Source organism: Phalacrocorax aristotelis, chromosome 7 (genome assembly GCF_949628215.1).
Source record: "Phalacrocorax aristotelis chromosome 7, bGulAri2.1, whole genome shotgun sequence".
Lineage (NCBI taxonomy): Eukaryota > Metazoa > Chordata > Aves > Suliformes > Phalacrocoracidae > Phalacrocorax > Phalacrocorax aristotelis.
Window position 1 is genome coordinate 11,099,994 of NC_134282.1, and position 18,287 is coordinate 11,118,280.

Here is an 18,287-nt window from a genome sequence, read left to right on the forward strand (position 1 = left end):
AATTGTTTTTTTTCTTATTACTGAATATAATATATTACTAAGAAAAAACCCAGCATCTAAGTTAGGTCAGTTGTGTACAATTTTATTCAACATATTCTGGTTGTTGAGCAACTGGGAGTGTTTTTACATGAGAGATTATCGGAAATATATGGTTGAGGCTGTAAACTGTACTGTAACTCCTGTAATCTGTCAAAATTATCTGTTTATTTTCTGTGTTAGCTGGGTAGCCACAATGAGATCACTGTTGTGAAAGTCAGTAGGAATTCAAGGAAATATATGTGTCTCAGTATTTTATGTAGCTACATATTATGTAAGGAATGTATGTTTGATCAAAAGAGGAGCTGTTAGAATAAAATTGAAGCAAAGCCTGTGTGCCGGTGAAAACATCTAAAGACTGAAGTTGTTTTGTACAGATTAAAGAAAGATCTTTTTTTTTGTTAGCTATGTGTAAAGGATCAGTGCTATTATGAGAAGACTAGTTTACCTTGATGTTTTGTCTGAAAATCATAATGAACCATTTCACCTACTTAATCTTTAAAATTACATACGATTTCTCTATTCAAATATGGAATGTAATGTATTTAGTGTAATGTAATTCTTTACCTGCTGTTTCTCAGGGAGATCCAGGCTCCCCAGGAGTTTTGGGCAGCAAAGGAGAAAAAGGATCCCGAGGTCATCCAGGACATAAAGGAGTACCAGGACCACATGGGATCAGAGGGGAAACTGGAGGTGCAGGAATCCCAGGTATGTTTTGTTTTGGAGGGGTAGTAAGATGTCGGCATGCTTCTAGAAGATAATTTCCCAATAAACTACACAAGGTACCTGTGGGGTGACACATTCATACTCAACTGCTGCAAACCTGAATTGCTCCTTTCTAGTCAGTGCAGCCAAGCTAGCTTACATCAGCTGGATATCTTTTGCAGCTGTTCAAAGCAGAAATTATAGCGAAATTCTCAGACTGAGTCTGGATCTAATGATAATGCCTTTTCTCCTTTCCCACACTCTTCTTACAGGGAAGCTTGGACCTCCTGGAGATATTGGTGTTAAAGGGGGGCAGGGCTGCCCTGGACAGCAAGGCATGACAGGCCTTCCTGGTATGGTATATAGCATCTCTCCTGAATCACTGCCCCCTGGTTTGTTATTTTCTTTGTAATGAGGCAGTTGATGATGTTCTGAACTTTTTGGAATTTAACCGATGCAGTTGCAGTCTCTTTTTATGTTAGTTCCAGGGTTTGTTTACCTTTTTCTAGTTCCAGCTGAGGTCTTTAACAGCCTGATTTCAGTTCAACTGGGGCAAGAGGTTTTAACTTTGCTTCGCTATTGTAAAGCTTTTTGCCTTTTTTTTTTTTTTTTTTTTAAATCCAGAGGTCTCAAGGTGTGATATCTACACGATTGTAAGAAAGGCTTGTTCTGCCTCCTAAAAGAGAATAATAGATGAGGAAGAGAGGGAGCAGAGTTGCAGTTGTCTGTTAAAGCAACAGAAAAGACAAACCATTTAAAATACACATAAGGGGGTATGTGTAAATACGCAGCAAAAGAGAAGCATGCAGTGCAGACTATTAAAGTGAGTGCCAGTCACTGTCTTCAAAAAGTTCATTGAATGCTCTTGCATTCAGAGATCCTCATCAAAATTATGATGATGTGGTTTTGTAGACTTTAGTGAATTTGCACTGACTTACCAGCAGAGTTAGCGAAGATCAGAATCTACTCCCTGTTTAGAGAAACCCTGAATTTGCAATAAAGCCAGGGAGAGAAACCACGCTGCCTGTAAGGATTCCCGCTAGCATGGGTTAAATCAAAGGCAGGGTCCTAAAATGTCTTTGAAAGACAGGAAGTTATTGCCGGTGAAAATAGTGGGGGTGTTAAATCCACTGAGGTCCAGTGAGCTTGATAAAAATTACATGCTGCTCTTTACAAATGTTTATATACCAACACAATTACATCTATCTTTGAAGTAGCTTAACTAATTATATTTTAATAAAGGGGACTCATATCTTTTGCCTTTTAAATGAAAAATAATAGAAGTGAAGATGATATTGTGGTCCATTATAATTTGCAGGTGTTGTTGGAGACCCTGGAAAAAATGGACTTGTTGGTGAAAGAGGTAACCAAGGTCAGGATGGTATGCCTGGTCCCCCAGGAGTAAAGGGAGAACCAGGTAACACCAATGAAATATTTTCATTCTATTTTAGAATTGGTTTTTTTCCCTAGTTAAACTGACAGGATTATTTGGGAAGGATTAATAAGGACCTTCTGTGGAGCCAAAGATAAGTTTCTAAGTAGAAGGTTTTTCACTTCTACATAATTCACAGGTTTTTCTATGTAACAATTGTAAATGCTGTTAACAACCCAAATGCATATGTCACTGCTCTATTATACATGTGATTTGTCACTACTTCCCCTAAAAATGTTAATGTCTGCAAGAGTCAAAGTATAGCTGTTAACTGTTTTTATGTGTTTAATCTCAAAGAGATGAAAAGAACCAAAATACTTTTAAGGGAGTCTCCTCTCTTATGTGGAAATAAGATAAAAAGAATCAGTGTTTACTTACATGAATAGTGAAGGTTTTCATGACCTGACCCTTGGATTGTAAATCTTTCTTTTAAATGTCACTCAAGATGTGATCAAGGTCCACAGATAGATTTAGTCTTCCACTGAATTCTGACAGAAAGTGTTTTCATACTTCCAGTGAAAACATTTCATTGCATATTAATATAAACAGGATACTGAGAAGGCATTCATAGTATTTACTAAGTTTTTACATATTAAGTTTGAAGTAATCACTATTAACATATTTTCTTTTTTAGGTATTTACATTTCTTCCTTTATTTTTCTTAGTAAGAAACTTAAATGCACATTTTCTTCTGTTTTTTTCCTCTGAAAAAAAGAAAAAGCTTCATTAATATAGAATGTACCTCAGATGTGATTGATCAATAAGAGTTCCTACTATAAAGAAAAACTTATAAATTTAACTTGTATTTCTGGATAGAAGAAATGGAAATAACCAATAAATTATATTTTACATATAACTAAAATCTACATTTTGATTCAGTGAATTGTGAAGAAATTTATGAAATATTAGACATCTATGATGTTTTCTAACAATTATTCAGGACTTTGAGTATAACATTACCTAATATTTAATAGGAGCACCAGGGAGAGGAATCCCTGGCCTTCGAGGTATTCCTGGTCATAGAGGTGAGTTGTCTTTTCAGAAAGCAAAAGCTTAATTTTTAAATACCAGAATCATCATCTTCATCTTTTGCCTCATGCTTTTGGATGCTTGAAAAGGCACTAAAAGTGCCAGAGGAAATCAAGAGTGATTCTGTGCTTTTGATCAATGATTTTGTGCTATATATTAAATGTCAAGAGTTCTTGCTGGTAAAGACTATTGTAAAAGGGAAATGAAGAAGCTAACTTCTGTGGTTTTGTGAAGGTGATAGACACACTCTAGAGCTTTTGAAATTTCATTTTGGTACGTAATTAGATTAACAGGGTATGTTCTAATGAAAACATGATGCTGCTGAATACTAAGCATACTTTAAGAAAGCTACAGTGATTGCATTTTAATTTTATCTCCCCTTTTATATTGATGAACAGTTGACTGAGGGGACTCTTCCCATTTTTTGGCCTTTGCATTGTATTTCTAGTACTGGTAGAAATCTTTTAATTTGCTTTACTTTAAAAAAAAATTCTCTCTTCATACCCTTCATATATAGATCATGCACTGTAAGATCAACCTTAGAACAATACCCTTCTGGAGTTGTCTTTTATTTTACTGTACTCATATTGATGCTTTTAGCTGGAATATAGTTCAAAATTATTTGCCAGTTCTCATGTTCAAAGAAGCATTTCTTCTACTCATGCATCAAGAAATAGGGATGCTCTGGTCATTCTACCCTCCTCTCAAGTTTATTCCTTTGTGTGAGCAATCTCTGAAGTGGAGGTGGTTGGGTGGGATTTTTTTTGAGGGGGTTTGTTTGGGGTTTTTGGATTTTCTTTTTTGGTGATCCCTGTCTTCTCACAACTATTTTGCTCTACAGTAGCAAGGGAACTCTCCATACTGAAAACAAAGGCTGAATTCCACCTTTGCGGTATTGTAAATGCACATATTCTGTGTAGTCACATCATGTTACTGTCTTGACAGCTCTCCCCACATGTAATACTTACACTTTGCAGGAATCAAAGGGGACATGGGACTGCCTGGTTTCCCTGGGCCACCAGGTATGAAAGGTCATCAGGGTGATCAAGGACCCATTGGACCTCCTGGCTTAGTAGGGTTACCTGGATTTCAAGGTGCAACAGGCATGGCAATTATTGGCCAGAAAGGGAACAGAGGTGTTGCTGGTGCAGATGGAAGACCAGGTGTGTTGTTATAACTCCTTATTTGTCTGAAATGATACACTGATATTTGAAAGCAAAATTCAGCCTGTCCAGAACTCAGGGTTGAAAGGGGCCCTAAGAAAACTTCATAATTAAGCAGGTAGCTGCTTTACCAGTTAATGCAGTGTTACTATTGCAAACACCGTGATGGTCTATGCAGTATGATGTAAAATAAAATAATGCTAAGCTTTGCGGCCCACTTAATTGCATTATTTTGCTTTCTTCCCACGTGGTTTAAAGAAGTGAGATAGCATGACTGTAATTACAGGCATAACTACAACTGGAGGATATTCAGAAAACTGTAGTGCTATAGAGTACTGCAAGAACTCAGCTCTAATCTCAGACTAAATTAGCAGGCTGGGAAAAATAGGTTGATTTTTATAGAAATGAGTGCATTTTCTTGGGAATCACTGGGGTGGTAAACGTGAGTACCACTACAGAGTCATTGAATGTTGTACTGAATTGTATGTATGTGAAATGTTGTTGGCTATACTCTTCACTTACTCCGATGTTTCTGTACAGGTGCTCCCGGTTTTCCAGGGCCTCCTGGTCTTCCTACTCCCAGCATGAAAGGAAGCAAAGGTGTTAAGGGAGCAGATGGCATACCAGGGCCAACAGGCCCAGCCGGTGACATTGGTCCTCCTGGTCCAAAAGTCAGTGAAAGGAACATTGCTTGTTTCTTACTCCATTGCTAATATTGCTCTTACCATGAAAATAACACCCAGGACAATTAAAAAAAAAAAAAAAAAAAAAACCAAAACAAAACCAAAACAACAGACCAAAACAGCCCCGCATCCTCCCCAAAACTCCTTGTCATAGAGGAAAGACACTAAAATGGATATGAAAAGCAGTTTTTATGGACTTAAGGGGACTAAAAAGAAATTATTGTGAATTTCTGGCATGTCATTTCCTTGTCTGTTCTGTATTACAAAATAATATTAACCATGATATAACTATTTCTAATAAGTTCACAAATGGAGCAGATAATTCTAGTTGTAGCATGTTCTGGGAACATAACATTTTGAATATTCTGGACAAAAAGAAAATGTACCTCATAGCCTGCAGATGCTGCTTCCTGTTTATTACTGGTGTTATCTGATTTGCAGGGAATAGAAGGTCGATCAGGTTATCCTGGTGCCAGAGGGGACCCTGGATTTCTTGGATTCCCAGGTGTAAAAGGTATTAATATATTTATTACATACATGACTGTGAACCAAATACGATCACTTACATTTGCGTTATAATAGTTTGTGTGTAATATTACCAGATGTGGTCCTACAGACATGGGGTTTTTCCATCAAGAGCAGAGTTTAGGTCAGCTATAAATGAAAGTGTTCACTAAGAGAGCATTTTCCTTGAGTTAGGTGCTATGGGTGTGCCCAAACTGATGTTAAAGTGAGGAGGGGCTGAAACTTCAATGGCTTCCATTCCTGGCAAATTCAAAATAAGTTTGTCCTTAGTGGCTAATAATGTGTAAGGACTTTAGGACTGAGTCTGCTAATTAGAAATGCCACACCACTGCTAGATGATGTGAATTTTTGGCAGCCTCTTAGCTATAGAACTCAAGAGCATTTAATCATAATTAAAACACAGAGCACTGGGTCCTCTGTTTGCCGTAAGAATAGTCCCAATTACAATCTAATTTATCAGTTTGTCAACAGATAAATTGTTAAATATATTGGCTTTATTAATTTCACAGAATCACAGAATCAGATTGGAAGGGACCTCAGGGATCATCTAGTCCAACCTTTCTAGGAAGAGCAGAGTCTAAACAAGATGGCCCAGCACCCTGTCCAGACTCTGCTCATATTCCTGAGGGTTAGTTGGATCAGTAACTGGCTAAAAATCTTTTTAATTTAGACATTTTTCTAATGATTTAAATCTGATACAGGTCTGTATTACTCCAATATTCTAATTTTTCAATTACATGACTTACAATGACAAAAAATTTTCATTAGCTGTTTAACCTACTGGTTTTTGTTCCATGCTAATTTTTGTGCATTTTAAATTTGTTCTAATTTTCAAAGTCACCGTACAGACAGTAATTATACTTTCTTAAGCAAAAGCTCTCATTTTATGGCATATTCAGTCAAATCTCCTGACTGGATCAAAATACTTTTTTTTCTTTTAAATTTCCAGCAGAGTGGTGTGTAATATGTATGTAACCTCATATTTTGCACAGTGAAAAGAATTGCTTATTAAGTTTCAAACACTTGAAAAACCGTACAACCCTCCTAACAGCCATCAGCATAACTGACAGTAGTGTTTAAAGGGAGTTGAACTGCACAGCATCACTGAAAGCAGCACTTGACCTGAAAACTCAGTGACAAAAGAGCATGAGATAAAAAGGACATAGTCTAAAGCTGAGATTTTTAAAGCCAGGTTTATGGACCAGCCATTATATGAAGATAGGCATGGAAGCATCTTCTGATAAATTGACTGCACTTGGCCTATAAATTATACAGTAGCAGCAGAGATGTATAAATCCGATTTTGCATTTCAGATGAGTCTACAGGCTATGTTATTCTTTGGGAAGGTTACATGGATTATGCAGGACTCTTAAATAAGCCTCTGAAACTTTGACAGTTGTTTTGACATTTCAAACCAGACAAATATATCCCTGATCTTTCTTAGGAGAAAAAGGTAACCAAGGACCCCCTGGACCACAAGGTGCAGAAGGGCCAAGGGGACCAAAAGGCCAGCGTGGTAACCAACCCTTCTCATTCTAATACCAGCTGACTTAGGTTGATTTGTTTGGTTTGTTTTGTAATTTGTTTGCTTCCCTCTAATAGAAAGCAATAGCTCTTTTGTTATATTTATGCTGCTAGGTCCACGTGGAGTCTCTGGGAGAGTATTCTCCATCCCAGGACGCAAGGGTCCTCCTGGACTGCCAGGAGTCCCAGGAACACCAGGCGATGAAGGAGTTCAAGGGATTCCTGGACTACAAGGTGCTTTATATTTTTATCTCTGTACATGTTTGTGTGTGCTGCTTAGTGGAACATTTTGGTTTGGTCAGAAAACGTGTCTGCATAGAAAATTGACATGTTTTTAAAAATACTTCCCCATATTTAAAAATAGCTCTTTGTACCTTGTTAACAACTTTGTATTTATAACCTGTCCCATTCCATCTTGCCCTACACTCCTCCCAGTCAGTGAGTAAGTTTCTCCCTGAAATGAGCCTAAGCAAAATAATGGAATAAGAAGTAAACTTGGATCAAAACATGCACCATTTTCATACAACCAGAACCATGCTCAGGATGTTTATAATTTCTGGGGGAAATTACCACAAGGAATAGAAGTACTCTAAATGTGCTGCAAAGCGATTGTGTCTGCCATAGTCTGGGGGTGGGAAGGGAAAGGAGAGGCTGGCTACTTCTCCATTGGCACTAGAAGTGAAGCCTGCCGTGGCTGTGAGGAACGGGGAAGCAAGGAGCAGGTAGGATGAGGTGGATGTGCAGTGGGTACTTGGCCACCCTTCTCAATACCACAGCTTTCCACCCCAGGAAAGGAGCTCCTCAGGGATGCAGGCTTGCCAGAAGGCATGCCCCACTCAGGAATGACAGTTGCCTCCGGCATAACAAAGTAGTCACTAAAGAATGGTTCTTTTACACTTCCCTTAAAGTTGTTTTACAGAGGAGCTGCATTGTTTATAGGATTACAAACACTGACCAAGATGATTATGGCCTGTTACTGTATTTTTTAAAATATTTCCATTGTATGACACGTGCTAAGCAAATAGCTTTTTGGTTTTGGTTTCTGTGAGCATTCTTATGAGGATATTATTTTTCTGCAATTCATTCAATATTACCTTGTGATCTTCCTGATAGGAAATACAGTGACAGTAACACTACAGACAGTCTCAAAACTTAGTAAATTCATGCTGATGTTTTTATTCTAATGCAGCTACATTTACATAAGGATTTTAACTTTATTCATTAACAGTTATTAAAATCTAGAATAACTACTGCTATATGAGTCTGGTTTTTTCTTGATTATAATTTAGGACCTAAAGGAGTAAAAGGCCTACCAGGAAGTTTTGGTCATCCAGGTCAACCAGGACCGCCTGGTCCAAAAGGAGACAGGGGATTTCCGGGACAAAGAGGTACAGGGAAGCAGACATCTCTGACTGCTGCTACTACTGAATTTACAAATAAACTTTATTCCTGATTTCTGTAAATCCTTCCTCTTGCATGTATTGATATTTTGTAACATTTACAGTAGCTTTAGGAAGGACTGCAAGCACAAGTAAGCACATTCTAGCTTTCACACATGCATGTTCACAACTGAAATAATAATTTAAAAAAATATGCCTTGACTGTGCTCCTCTGTTATTAATCATGTTTATTTATCCACCTGAAATCCCTAGGTATCAGCGTACCTTTATGACATCAAAATAGAACTAAATATATTCATTTAGTCACCATAAAATGATTTTACTTTACCACTTTTTTTGTAAAAAATGACCATGGTTCTTCAAAATACCTCCTTATTCCATTAAACTATGCAATGTAAAGCTACCTGAGCTAGGTCTGAAGGGAGTTAATGCAACTAGCAACAAATACTATGAGTTTTCAAGTTGTATCTTTGTTGTGGTTTAACTCCAGCCAGCAACTAAGCCCCACACAGTCACTCACTCCCCACTGGTGGGATGGGGGAGAGAATCAGAAGGGTAAAAGTGAGAAAACCAGTGGGTTGAGATAAAGACAGTTTAATAGGTAAAGCAAAAGCTGTGTACGCAAGCAAAGCAAAACAAGGAATTCATTCACTGCCGCCCATGGGCAGGCAGGTGTTCAGCCATCTCCAGGAAAGCAGGGCTCCATCATGCTCAGTGGTTATTTGGGAAGACAAATGTTTTCATTCCAAATGTCCCCCCCCCTTCCTTCTTTTTCCCCCAGCTCTGTATGCTGAGCATGACACCATATGGTGTGGGACATCCCTTTGGTTAGTTGGGGTCAGCTGTCCTGGCCGTGTCCCCTCCCAACCCCGTGTGCACCCCCAGCCCCTCGCTGGTGGGGTGGGTGAGAGGTAGAAAAGGCCTTGACTCTGTGTAAGCCCTGCTCGGCTGGAACTAAAACATCCCTGTGTTATCAATGCTGTTTCCAGCACAAATCCAAAACAGAGCCCCATACCAGCTACTGTGAAGAAAAGTAACTCTACCCCAGTCAAAACCAGTACAATTTTCTTATTGATAATTTTTTGTTAGTTTTCAAGTGGTTCTGCTAATTTAAATGAAGTAAAAGTTCAAATAAAAGTATAAGGTTGCAGTCATATTTCTTTTCTCTCCACAGGACAACCTGGACTGATTGGCTTTCCAGGTCTACAGGGGTTACCTGGATCACCAGGTGCTACTATTGCTGGTCCAACAACAAGAGGGTTTATCTTTACCCGGCATAGCCAATCAACAAAGATTCCTTCATGCCCACATGGGACATCACAGATCTATGTTGGCTATTCACTGCTTTTTGTACAAGGAAATGAACGAGCACATGGACAAGATCTTGGTACTGTATTGGTAAAAATTTTCAGATCATTTTCTTTAGAGTCCAGTAATGCTAAGCTGTCATGAAACCAAACTCACAGTACGTGTCTAAGACGAACACTGGTTTCAAGCATCAGTCTCCAGAGTGGTCTCTGCTGCTCTCAGGCAATTCAGGAACCGTGGCTTGAAAGACACCTTTCTTTCCTGCGCTCCTATATTCCCTTTTTGCTATCCCTAGACATTTTGAGGAAGAATTCAGTTACTTGTGGGTCAATGTTTAGTATAAACGTTCACAAGATCTGCACAGGTCTGACAGTAACAACACAGGCTCTGAAAGACAATCTTGCTTTTCTGGAGACCAAATGGGATGTTTTAGGGTGTCAAAAATGGCACCAGAAGCTTTTGTTTAAGCAGCTGAATCCCTGCCAGGGATGTCAGGGATAGATTCCATTCAAGAAGATATTACTGCTTTAACAGATTTTGTCCTTATCCCTTATTTTTACATAAATATATTTATATATACCATAAGCATTTTGCTTTCAGATAATTTCACTGTACAGACAATTCTCGTTATAGTTACTGTTTTACTTCTCACTATAGTGGATTGCATGCCATCATTTGTAGCTTCTGTTCATTCACTGCACTAAATGTAAATTCCTATCCGTCACAAAACTCTCCTCTTTTGTCATTTAGGAACAGCTGGTAGTTGCTTGCAGAGATTTACTACCATGCCATTCTTATTCTGTAACACCAATGATGTTTGTAGTTTTGCTTCTCGCAATGACTATTCCTACTGGCTGTCAGCTGCAGCAGTAATGCCAGTAGACATGGAACCAATTTCTGGCAGGGCCCTAGAGTCCCATATAAGCAGGTAAGAGTATAAGAATTTTAGCTCTTCTGGCCTGGAACTATAAAGACTTCATAAACTCTTTTGAACGGCAAATCTTAGGCAAAGGCCTGTCCATCTCAGCCAGTACAAGCACTGTTTTTAACCACCTGATTTTTGATTACTCACCTGAATATGTTAGATATTCAGTGATATACTCTAAGAAAAGTTAGATTAAAGCTAGGGTCCCACCACAGGGCTTAATCGGCATAGATGACGTGAGAAGATGGCACACGATCCTACTGATTGTGGTGATGTTTTTTTAAAAACCTATTGTTGAGTATATTGGAGGCAGACTTAAATTAAATAAAGACAGCTTCATTATTTGGAATCAAGTTCCGCTTTCAATTATGTGTGATACATTTACTGTAGTTGGTGAAGAACATTGTAAGTTGGGGCTGAAGGTTCTCTGCTATGAAACACTGTTGTTGCAAATGTGGCCTTTTCTAGTTGCTTTAGAACAGCTAAGATGGATGAAGAGCATCTTAATAGGAAAAGCTCTAAAAGCAGGAAAGACCAAGAGAAGCAAAATCAAAGATGGGAAGGCAAGCTTTGCGCTCTGTCTTCTAGCCTGCCGTACCCCGTTGTTGCAATCTAGTAGCTCTGCTTCATAGTTTCTTTGTTTAGGAAATAAAGTTTACTTTTTCTAATCTTAGCAAATTAAAGGCACAGGGCTTTGATCTAAACCATAACAACAGAAAGTAGTGATCACATGAAGAGGTAAAATAGAGCTTGTTCCTTCAGTAAAGGCAAAATTAGGAAGCTCAAATGTCCCAGGACTAATTCCCATATTACACCAATTTTTGTCTGGCGTTACTAGTAGAGGTTTCAAAGCATTTGTAAAACAAGGTATTTGGGTTACCTTCAATTTATTTATCTCCTCACGAAACAGTGAAAACCTATGTGAGTTGTAACATTTATAGTAAGCCCCGACATTAGGTAGGTACTATCCTAGAAAATAGAATTTTTGTCTGCTCTCTTGTTTTCCCTCATATCTGCACTGACTGCATGTGCATTTCTTCTTATAGGTGTGTTGTCTGTGAAGGAGCTGCAATGGTAATAGCCGTTCACAGCCAAACAACTGTAGTTCCTGCATGTCCAGAAGGCTGGATATCTCTCTGGAAGGGTTTTTCTTTTGTTATGGTAAGGATATAAACACTTGTATTATTAATTCTGTGTCCTCTGACTTTCATTGGTGTTCATCTGCTCATACCTCATTTGCTAATTAATAATTGTTAGATTCTGGGTTTTTTTCCATTGCCAAGAAGCAGACAATAATTCTATTAACTCTAATTCAATGCCAGAAGCATTGATCTGTCTGCAAAAATAAGTGGCAGGAGGAAAAGGGGTAAGGATGGAGGGACAACCACAGGATTTTAGTCTGACAAAAATAACTGCATGCTCTCATTTTCATGTGTCATGCTAGGATGAAACAGGTTTGGGGAGTGGAGTGGTTAAACCTGTCCTGAACACAAATACACCTCTCCTGGGATTTGGCTCTTAATAGTAGCAGGAGTAATAATAACAACAACCACAACAACAATAATAATAATCTTGGAAAAGAATGAGAGCATTTTTGCAGCATCTGGTTAAAATCACTTGCTTGTTTCCAACATCAGCAATTCTAAATGGTATCTTCTAGCCAATTTTCTACTGTCATATATTATTTTAGAGCTATTTCTACAACCACTTACCAATATTGGAGAAGGAAAATGCCGCCTTTGCTTTTTGTGTTTGGAGAAGCAATCAATGCAACAAAAGATGTGAACACATACAAGATAGGGGATTTGGCTTATTTGTAGTTCAGTTACTTTAGTCTTCAACTGGACAGAAACCAGCTGCTTTCTAGTCTTGCTACTGGTTACAGTTTCATGCCTTTTCATGGAGCAGAAAAAGGCCTGGGCAGGGAGTTAAGAAATGCCATAACTGTGCTTGAATTTTCAGAAAGGTTCTGTGCTTCATTAGAAGTCTGATAAAACTCATCTGTATTCATTTTGTTTTGTCCAAGATATACCCAGAACATATGCTATATTTTAGAAGGAGATTTTTCTTTTGTCTGCAGTTTACTAAAGGCTGATGGACAAGTTCTCATTAAAAAATGTATTGGTGGTTACAGTATACAAGTGCCGGCTCAGAAGCTTCCGGCCAAGCATTGGCCTCTCCTGGATCTTGTTTGGAAGAATTTCGAGCTATCCCATTCATAGAGTGCCATGGCAGGGGGACGTGCAACTACTACACAAATTCCTACAGCTTCTGGTTGGCATCGTTGAATCCAAGAAGAATGTTCAGGTAAACTGTACTTCCCTGCATCCACACGCATCGTGTCCATGCTGCAAGTGCCCAAAGCGACAATAACTGCTTGCAGAGCATACGGGGGCTGCCCTAGTGATTCCCCTCCATTTAGACATCCCCCTTCATGAGGTTTGGGGTCATTCTGTAACACAAAAGTGCCTTGAGTGAGCCAAGGATTTCAATGTTGTTGTCAATAATTCCATATCCAAAATTTCATCATCTCTCCCTGTTTTTTTAAAGAAAAATGCAAATGTTTGTTTTCTTTCTTTTAGGAAACCTGTGCCACAGACTTTGAAAGCAGGAGAACTAGAAAATATCATCAGCCGTTGTCAGGTCTGCATGAAGAGACCAGTCTAAACAGTGGCCACTCTTGATGGAACATTAAACTCTGCTTTTATTACAAAAAATTGCCTAACTCTGAAGAGCTACAATTTATTGATGTCCAACTGCATCTGGAAAGAAAATCATAAATGGCCAGTGCAGCACTGTGGTGAGGTAGAGCAACAGTTTGACTTTTGTCTTTGGCAAATAACAAAGCACTTTGCTGGAGAAAGCTTGTAATGGCAGTCTGCAGGAACTTCTGCTGAATGATGTCACTTCTAAGCTGCATCTTCATGATAAAACTATGGCATCATCAGATCTTTAATGAAAGATGTTAATGCTGCCTTGTGTCGTGTGCTTTTCAAACCGCAGGACAAACTAAATTGTCTAATGTCAGCTTACATATATATGTTAGGTTCAAAATGGATATAAATTAGGCTAAAATCTGGCACTTAGGAGAGATAGGGTTCAATAAGAAATATTTTCAGTGCACATTTAAATATCATTATTTATTTAGGGTTGTTTTGCTTTGGTTTTCTTGTCTGATAAACAAGTATCTCCCCAGTTACCTCACCCTTCCTCTGGCTGGCAAACAGGAATACAGTCATTTTTGTATCACTGAATAGTGATGGTTCTTGACTAGCCAGACAGGGAGCCGCGCCATGCGCTGGGCAGGCAGCACAGTGGTGACACGCACTAGCTGTGCTCTCCAGAGTGACTGCAGCTAAGGGCTGGCTAATTGGAAGTGTATTGTTACATTCCATGGCTTTTGATACAGATCATGAGATCTTTTAAATTCTTCAAACATTGACAGTATTGGGCCTTTATTATGATCACATGCTTTTGTCTCTACTGAAGAACTATTTAGCATATCATAATTTGGGATTTTGATGGAATTAACAATTACTGCATGGCTCAAGGGCTCCCATGGCATTATCAGGTTATTACATGCCCATCAGGATGTGATCTCTATTTTATTCATAATAGAAAACAAAATATATAATATTCACTTTTTATAATAGTCCATTTAAAAATATTTATCACAAATTATATTCTGTATTTAAATATTTATCACACATTTCTGCAAATGAAACTATTTAATCCATCCAGTTAAATGCACATGTCCAAAATTTAAAAAGACTGATATTTAAATTGTACCATCTGAGCACTGACTTATACAAGAGAATCCAACTGTAAATGAATTTAAATACTTGAAAAGCACCTTCATTTACTCATATAACTTATATAAAATTGTAGCTCTGAGCGTTTTTTTAATATTTGTTACATTGCACTTGTAGGATTATTTAAAATTAACAAAGTTAACATTTAAAATGTTAATATTTTTAATACTTGCATAATCTTTCAGAATTCCAGTATTTAGTGTTATAGAAAAAGCCTAATTCATCTGAATAGTTCTGTAAATGCATCATTTTAAATGTAGGGTCTAGCAATTCATTGAAAAAAAAAAAAAAGATTTCTCATTTAGATCTTTTTTAAGCCAGTGAAATTTTATATTTTTTCTGTTAAAATATTTGCACTGTGTTTGTCTGACTGAATTTTCAGTGTTAACCTAATGCAGAAAAAGTTTCATCTGTGTTTCATGCCAGTATCTTCCAATGGAGCTGTGAAGATAGCGTTTACATGAACTGAATGGATATTTTAAAATTAGTGTTTGCTTGAACAGTCATAGTACTTCTGTTTGCAAGGTGTAATTGTGATTTTGCAGGCTTTTATGAAGAATGTCTTTGCAGATGCACTACTGATAAGGTATTAATGTCAAGCTAATATTTAGTCTTCCATTAGAACCAGGTTTGGGGATGGGGGCTGTTCTCTTTAAAACAATCATATACTAGGTTTTTCCATAAACTCTGAAGTGTGCTTTAAATTCTCAAAGATAAAATCCACACCCATTGCTTGTTAGGCTGTTGGGGTTTTTGTTGTTGTTTTTTTTCGTTGGTGTGGGTTTTTTTGTTAGTTTGGTTTGTTGTTTTGTGTTGGCTCCCCTGCGCCCCCCGCCCAATTAAGGCTCCTTACGGTCACCCAAAGGCATTGCATCCTGTATACAGTTGATGACTGTGGAGACCCTCATGTAAAATTGCTAGTAAAATAAAGAATATAAGTATCAGAGGTTGAAGTCTGCTGGAAATGGTCAGCAGACGATAATGTGTAAGGAGAAGGGAATGGATTGTGCTTTTAAAGTCCAAAGGTAAGTTACAAAGAGTTATGTCTCATAGTATAGCACATAACTCAAAGTTATGCCTTGTTCCCAGTTTTGGCTTCTGCTGCCCACTTACTGTGTGGCCTTCAACAAGTTCCTAAAAGGTTTTTATAAATAGCTTTACATTTTGAGTGCTCAAATGCAGTCTTTCTTTCAAAAGCATGACATACAACTGCAGGGATACATATGTTGATCAAGTTGGACACTGAAAATAAAAGAAAAACTAGCAAAAAGGTTCATATTACCTTCTGTCTGCAGGTGCAATCATTTTACTTCCCTACTGCTAATGATAGTTGTGAGGATTAGTTAACTCATGTCTGTAAATGCTTTGAGAGCCTTAACTGGAAAGTGCTGAAGAGATGCAAGGTGCTGTATTGTACTGAAAGAATGGAAGCATGAGAAATCAGAAATGAGCAAATAATGGGGGAGCAGAAAAAGGAGGAAAGCAAACCTTCTGGTAAATAGAGCCAAATAAAAATATTTTGACTACATAAAAGACCCATTTCACTTGGGGTTTTTTTGTTATTCCCAGTGCTAATGATCTTTTCCACAACCTATGTGTAATATTATTTACCTCCCCAAAAAAGTGTCATCTGATCAAAAGACAGTAGGTGGAGTTTGCCTTCAGAATGAGACTTACTCTCTTCTACTTAGACTACACCAGAAGTCTAGCACTTCAGTATAGATACCCAAGCTGGACGCTCTCTTTCTTCCCAGACATATTTCTGCATAGAATACTGTGATGGGCTGGTGACAGACAGTGGTTTCGATCTGGAACAACTCAGCCATGTTCTTCTACTGCATTCATTTGTATTTTCTGCTGGATTCATATGCATGAAGCACAGGTGGGTGGCAAGTTGCTGTTGACAGAAATAGTATGAGAGAAAGGGTTGTGATGACAGTGAGGAAAAACTAGGAAGATGAAGGCTGGCTGATGGGGCCTTGAGCGCACCAGCAGCCCCAGAGTACCCTGCCCAGCCTGGCCCTTCAACACAGGTCCAGGCGCTGCATCCAAGCTCCATCCCAGGCCCTGGCTGAGCTCTGCTGTAGGTAGACCCATGCCCAGTCATCTCCCCAACACTACCAACTTCACTTGTCTTTGGCCTGGGATCTGACTTGTCACTGTGCATTTGCCTGATGGTTGCTGGACTGTGAACGGAACCTTTTACTGTCACCAGCCTGGCTCCGTGTTGCTGTGCCCAGTATGGTGGGGCTGTGCCCTTGTTGGAGAGGTCACTGCCCTGCCTAGGCTGGGGTTGTCTTCCTCCGTGGAAGGAAGCCACTCTTGCAGCTTGCTGCCAAACACTCACAACTTGCCTAGGGAACCACTGTAACTCCAGGTTCAAGAAAGGAAATGCCTGGCCACCAAGGAAGCCAAAACCTGTAAAAAATAAAAAAGAGTAGCAATTGTAGTATTTCCTCAGACAGAAGACAGCACCCAGAAGTATTCTCTAAGTGTACACAGACAAACAAGCAGATTGTGCGCATCAGAAAGAAAAGGATAAACCTAAATTTATCATCAAGATTTCAGTGTGAAAATAGGGAAGACATAGCTGAAAATCAAGCTGATAGAAGTGTGTTGCATGCAGCATGAATCACTGAACAAGAAAATCAAGGATATCTGCAGAGAGGTCTGAAAACTCAAAGAAAATTATTTGTGCTAGGATTTCTACACAGTGAAAAAAGGTGAAAAGGCATCCTGAAGGGGGTGAGGGTACAGCCTGATGCAATTCTGTTTGAGATCTGACAGCTACATGGGGCCTGGACAGGCTGACGTAGTCCAAGATCTACTAGTGGTAATTCATACATGATACTGCACTAGAAATCACAACCGGGGCTCTTCTGGAGAATTTCCTATGGATTAGAAGAACCCAGGTGACTAGTCTGTGCCCGCTTTTATTGTGTGACCCCTGAATTTGAATAAATCATATTCAATGGGATAGAAATAGTTACATAACTGACCTCAACATAAAGTTATATATGGGGAACCATGGGAGAAGGACCATATTTCTAGCGTGCTTCAAGAACCAGTTTAGACCTTTTATAGGTCTGTGTTTGCTGTTTTTTTTGTTTTGTTTGTTTTTTAAGACTAAATCACTATTTATTGTAAATCTGAGAGCCTGGAGAAGTAAAACTGAGGAGGAGTATCCTACAGAATGATGGGGATTGCCTGCTAAGATGTGCTCAGGCCAACAATCTGTTTCAAGGATGTCAAATGTAAGATCATATACATTATTTGCCTTTGAGAATTATCTCTAATGTTACACAACTTTTATTTTTATCTAGTAAGAGATTATATTTCAGGCTACTTTTGTCTGTAAAACAGTGCGTGTTGGTATTTGTGAAGAACTGAATTAGCAAATTGCAGGCCTTGGATCAATATACCCTTCAATACTTCTGGCATTGCTACTCATTTTGACTTCCAAAATGTATTCTGACCATAAATGAAAATATAAGGAAAGCTCAGAGGCTACTTTCCTCTCGTTAAAAAATGAACCTCTGTATATAGTAGCATTTTTCATTTTTCTGTATGGAATTGGAAAATTGATCGTTACCTACACCACAGGGAGGCAGCTGCTCTTAGGCAGCCTCTGCTGCCAGCCAGAGCCAGTTTCAGGAAGGGTGACCGAGCGGGGCCCTTGGAAGCGTTTTACGAACACAAGGAGAGGGCGCTCTGCCGTCAGAACTGACCCGCAGCTGGGTTTAAC

At 38.7% G+C, this 18,287-nt stretch overlaps 1 protein-coding gene across 1 annotated transcript in view; it reads left to right on the plus strand.

Moving 5' to 3' along the window:
- COL4A3 (collagen type IV alpha 3 chain) overlaps positions 1-13,447 on the plus strand; it is a 67,449-nt gene extending 54,002 nt beyond the window's left edge. The window contains exons 38-52 of the mRNA XM_075098775.1: positions 618-744; positions 1,014-1,094; positions 2,060-2,158; positions 3,148-3,198; positions 4,180-4,365; positions 4,906-5,036; positions 5,490-5,562; positions 7,018-7,089; positions 7,212-7,331; positions 8,387-8,485; positions 9,672-9,884; positions 10,556-10,733; positions 11,777-11,891; positions 12,865-13,037; positions 13,313-13,447. Of these exons, the coding sequence (XP_074954876.1) occupies positions 618-744; positions 1,014-1,094; positions 2,060-2,158; positions 3,148-3,198; positions 4,180-4,365; positions 4,906-5,036; positions 5,490-5,562; positions 7,018-7,089; positions 7,212-7,331; positions 8,387-8,485; positions 9,672-9,884; positions 10,556-10,733; positions 11,777-11,891; positions 12,865-13,037; positions 13,313-13,397 (1,803 nt within the window). The 3' untranslated portion in view covers positions 13,398-13,447. The remainder of the gene's footprint in view (positions 1-617; positions 745-1,013; positions 1,095-2,059; positions 2,159-3,147; positions 3,199-4,179; positions 4,366-4,905; positions 5,037-5,489; positions 5,563-7,017; positions 7,090-7,211; positions 7,332-8,386; positions 8,486-9,671; positions 9,885-10,555; positions 10,734-11,776; positions 11,892-12,864; positions 13,038-13,312) is intronic.
- The last annotated feature ends 4,840 nt before the right edge of the window (positions 13,448-18,287 follow it).